Source organism: Trypanosoma grayi (assembly GCF_000691245.1).
Source record: "Trypanosoma grayi strain ANR4 Tgr_1182_V1, whole genome shotgun sequence".
Lineage (NCBI taxonomy): Eukaryota > Euglenozoa > Kinetoplastea > Trypanosomatida > Trypanosomatidae > Trypanosoma > Trypanosoma grayi.
In genome coordinates, this window is record NW_008826801.1 from 1 (window position 1) to 4,592 (window position 4,592).

Here is a 4,592-nt window from a genome sequence, read left to right on the forward strand (position 1 = left end):
AAAAATCATCAACAACAACGACGCTTATTGTGAGACAATGGAATCGGCAATAAACACCGAAACAGAACACCAACACCAGAAGGCGGGACAGAAGGAGGGCGGCCAACCCAACGGCACGCAGGGACGCCAACAAGAAACAACAAACAGAGATCGCGTGGGAATTTCAATAATGAACCGTTGCATTGACTCACACCCACCTGTCATCCATGTCTTTTTTCATTCCATCAAACTCCTTGTTCTTCCTGTTGCACGCATCCCCCCTTTTATCGCTTTCATTCCCATATTTATGATCCTTTCTTTCTCGTCCCTCACCCAGATGGTATTTGGTGTGTATGTGCGTGTATTGACAACCCACCACCGCTTCTACCGTTCCGCCCCTCGCCTGCCCAGCCCTTTCCTCTTTCCACTCTTCGTAGTTATATGCACGTGGGTGTTTTTTTTTAAATACTGTGTGTGTCTGTGTGTGTGTGGGGTGGGGGGGGGGACTATGCATTTCACTTTGTTCCTCAATCCTCCACCCCCTTTTCTTTTTTCGTTTCCTTTGGCTTTTTTTTGTTTTGCTATCCGCCCTCCTTCCCCCCCCCTTCTTTTTGTCCCTTTAGCTTCACCCACCTCACGCCGACGCAGAAGGAAGGAGGCATAAAGGAGAAGCACATACGAGTCGGCGTGTGTGCAAGTGTACGTGTGTCTGTCCGTGGGCATGCAGACCACAGAAAGCACACACAAAAAAGGCGAGGATGTGCGCCAGATTGCCACCGGACGCCGTATATGCTTGACACCGACACATCGGACACTTCTCTCCGCATTATGCGAGCTCCGTTCAGACTCTATTTCTTTTTTTTTTTTGTAAATTCTGTCCTTCATGCCAGTACCACCGCTCTTGTTGTATAGTTCCCGCCCCCATTCACTGTGCGTGTGTCAACTCGCCGCGCGAGACTATTTGCGCAGCGCATAGACGCCAATGCCGTTACCGCCCGCAGCGAAGATAACACTACCGTCGCCGCTCGCCTTGAGTTGTGTGTGTGTGACGTTTGGAACCGCATCGAGTGTGTTGAGTGTCTCGAGTGAAAGAAGATAAAGGCCGCGGGCGGTGGAGACGGCAACGTGCGCACCATCGACCGGAGCAACGTCGAGGATCCCTGCGGACATGTGCACGTTGTGCACTGGCGCGTTCATGCGGCGCGCATCCCACACGAGGAGCGATCCGTCTAGTGAGGCCGTCAGCAGCGCTTTGCGGTGGGGCACAACAGCAGTAATGGTGTCCGTGTGGGCATTCTCCACTCGAGGCAGTGACGCCCCCATACCTGCTGTTGTTGCCGCTGATACTGCTGCTGCGGTTGAGAGGGAGGGGCGATTGCTGCTGCTACGCGTGTCCCACACCTTCACCACGCAGTCACGTGAGCCGGTGAACAGGGCGTGGTCGCTATCCTCGCCCACGCGGACAATGGTGGTGTAGTCGTCGTGTACTCGTTCGAACCGACGCATTGTCTGTGTGGTGTGACCATTGAGGAGAACTAAGTCGTGCTGCAGCCCTGTTTCAGGCGACCGCTCTGATGGGGCGCTCTCTGCGGTACACACGACGAGGTTAGCTAATGCGGCTACCGCCGTCAACGTCACATTCTCTTTTCGTGTTATGGTCTCACCGTTCGTCCAGGCCCCAGTGCTTTCGTTGCATGTGAGGAGACGCAGCAGCGGTCCCTTTGAGGTCCCCGATGACAGACTCCGCCTCTTACTGTTATTATTACTGCTGCTGTTGCTGTTTCCACTGCTGCCAGTCGCGCTATTCTCACCCGCTATGGCGCTTATGCTGCTTGCAGGGAACGGCATGCCGGCGACAACCAAATAATTCCCCCGCGACGCGCCGTCCATGGCCACCGGCACGCACCGCTGCGGGAGCTCAACCGTCGTGGCAGGTCTCACCTCACCGGTGCTCGGGTGCGGGCTGCCCCACACCACCACTGACCCGTCGCATGTCGCCGACGCGAGCTCGTCGCGCTGGCGGAAATACGCCATGGACGTAACAAGGCACGGCTGCTCGAGCGTGCGCACCGGCACGAGCGCGGCGGCCTTGTCGGCGCCGCCCCAACCCAGCAGTCGCGCGATCGCCACGCAGTCGTACTCGTACTCCGGCTCCTGGATCGCGCGCACCAGCGGCTCCACGTTCTGCACTGCTCGCAGAAACACCTCGTCGCCGCGGTGCTGGTCGGCTAACTTGCCCAGCACTGCGACGGCGGCACGGCGCGTACTGGCATCGCTCAGCAGCGCCTCCAGCGTCGTGGCGACGCCGCGCAGGACTACCAGGTTGAGCCGCACCATCTCTGCCAGCATCTCCGAGCAGGCCGGCATCGGGTGCGGATCACGGGCGGTTGTGAGGGTGTTGAGCAGATCGTGCAGCACCGCGTCCCGCACCTTGGCCCAGTACGGAGGCTCCAGACACGCCACGATCGACAGGTGCGCCGGTGTCGTGATGCACTCCGCAACGCCGCTGACTGCGGCAGGCAGCGTCGTCGGCCTCGCCAGCGCCGCACTTATCTTCTTCGCTGACTCCATCGGCTGGCTCGGGNAGCGTCGTCGGCCTCGCCAGCGCCGCACTTATCTTCTTCGCTGACTCCATCGGCTGGCTCGGGTCAACGAGCTCCTTCCAGTTGATGATGTGACGCCCCTGCGCGATATCCTCGAGCATGAGCAGTGTCTTGCGGATCTCTTCAAGGCGCTTCTCGTCAAACGGATCGACCTCCGCCGTGGCGGTGACGTGCACCGTCGTGTGCGCCGCCACATTGCCCCCCGCTACACGTGCTGGCGTAGCAGCTACTGCTGTCGCTGCTGCCATGGACGTAGACGGCAACAGTCCTTGCTGCTGCTGCTGTGATTGCTGTGGTGGCTGTTGGAGTTGATCCAAGCCGCCGCCGCTGTAGGGGCTGCCCCCACCTATACGGAAAGTGTCCATTGCTAGTTTTTGTTTTTTCTTTTCTTTTGATCCTCGTAGTCGGTTTTTTTCCTTTTTTTTAAAAAAAAATTGACGCGTTTCTGTGTTTTTTTCTCCTTCTATAAAGATAATATATATAAATATAAATATATATATCAGTTCTCTCTCTTCTCTCCTCTCCCCTCTGACGCAATTCCTTCTTTTTAAGGTCCCCTCAAGTACAGTGTGCGCCCGTGTATGTTTACGCTGAGGCCGTCTCAACCAGCTGCCGCTCTTGCCCGCTTCCTTCTCTTATGCTCAGTTTGCTTGCACGCCACAGCGCGGCGGGGCATTCCACGCAAAAACAAATAATAAATAAATAAAAAAACAATAACAAAAAGAGAAGAGAAATAGAGAAGGAAGAGGGAAACAGAAACAGAACCCCAACAGGGCACAGCCACGCAGCAAAGAGTGAACGGGGGACTCCTCATTGTGCGAATAATCTCCGCACGTTTCAATCCTCTTTCGCCTCCGCCACACATGGGCCAAAACTTCCTCTAGCGCCCCCCTCTCCACACCACCCAGTGGGCGCAGCAGCAACACGTGCACGCCAGCCACCCCGCGCAGGCACGACGGACGCACACCGCCGGGAGACACGGAGAAGACAGCGTGCAATGTGCCGCAAGAGATTCACCGCCCACAGGCACACACACACCAAGACGAAAGAAGAAGCGGGTGGGCATAGTAGAGGACGACGCGGCACCACTGCTGTTGCAGCATCGCCCTCCCCACCACCACCACAACAGCAACAACAACCACTGCTGTCTCCTTTTCACTTCTTCCTTGCCCCACCCTTTGCCGCCTCCTTGTCGCGCACCTTCTTGAACACGATGAGCTGCTCCCACTTGTAGTCATCGATCGCGATGGGGTTCAGCACGCGCCCCTCCGCGCCCATGCGGTCTGCGGCGAGCCACGCCTCCTCCATTACCATCTGGATCAGGTCCTGCGCACTTGCCCCTTCCAGCACCGGAGGGGCGTACGTCGTGCCGTCGAGCCACTTCACCTCAATGCGCGGCGTCACATGGTCGACGGCGTAGAAGAGAAACACTTTATCCTTCGGGAACGGCGCCCGTGCGCTGATAGCGCGGCGGTAGAAGTCAAGCACCGCCTTTTGCAACGTGTGACCGTAGCCAAAGAGCAGCGGTGACACCGTGACGGTGATGCGCTCCATATGCATGAGGAAAAGGTAGCGGTGCATCGTGCGCGGCGCCAACACGGCGAGCGGCCGCTTCGCACCGGTGTGCTGCGGCACATGGGCATCGTACTGCACCTCGCGCTCCCACATTACCGGCGAGCTGAGCGGCGTGTGCCACGACTTGAACAGCCACGTCGGCTTCGCGCCCTTTGCCACGTACTGCACCTGCGGCAGCGGGCGCTGAGCAAGGCGACCGCGCGTGACGGAGAGGTATGCAAACTCGCGGCCGCCGCGGCCGTAGTCGCGCGGGCATTTGGCGTGCGCGTAGTGCTGGTGGTACATGTGCCGCGTCTCACCCTCGCCCCAGCGGGCGACAGTGCTCTGGTTGTATGTGTAGCGGTCGTGGTTGCCGCGCCACATGGCGTAGTACGGCAGCGGGTAGACAAGGCCTTTCAGGTGACCGACGTGCGGCCGCAGGCGCGGTTGCCGCGA

The 4,592-nt window shown here is 58.4% G+C and overlaps 3 protein-coding genes across 3 annotated transcripts; all 3 read right to left on the minus strand.

Annotated features, from left to right (window-relative positions):
• Nucleotides 1-936: 936 nt before the first annotated feature.
• On the minus strand, nt 937-2,316 carry DQ04_11821000 (G-protein (beta)-like protein; the record flags this gene model as incomplete). Its single annotated transcript, XM_009316617.1, has 1 exon — nt 937-2,316. The coding sequence occupies one exon, from the start codon at nt 2,314-2,316 to the stop codon at nt 937-939; it is 1,380 nt and encodes a 459-aa protein (XP_009314892.1).
• A 40-nt stretch (nt 2,317-2,356) lies between these two features.
• DQ04_11821010 (hypothetical protein) lies at nt 2,357-2,947 on the minus strand (the record flags this gene model as incomplete). Its single annotated transcript, XM_009316618.1, has 1 exon — nt 2,357-2,947. One exon carries the CDS (start codon nt 2,945-2,947, stop codon nt 2,357-2,359), a length of 591 nt encoding a protein of 196 aa, XP_009314893.1.
• Nucleotides 2,948-3,737: 790 nt separating this feature from the next.
• Nucleotides 3,738-4,520, minus strand: DQ04_11821020 (hypothetical protein; the record flags this gene model as incomplete). Its single annotated transcript, XM_009316619.1, has 1 exon — nt 3,738-4,520. One exon carries the CDS (start codon nt 4,518-4,520, stop codon nt 3,738-3,740), a length of 783 nt encoding a protein of 260 aa, XP_009314894.1.
• Between the last annotated feature and the right edge of the window lie 72 nt (nt 4,521-4,592).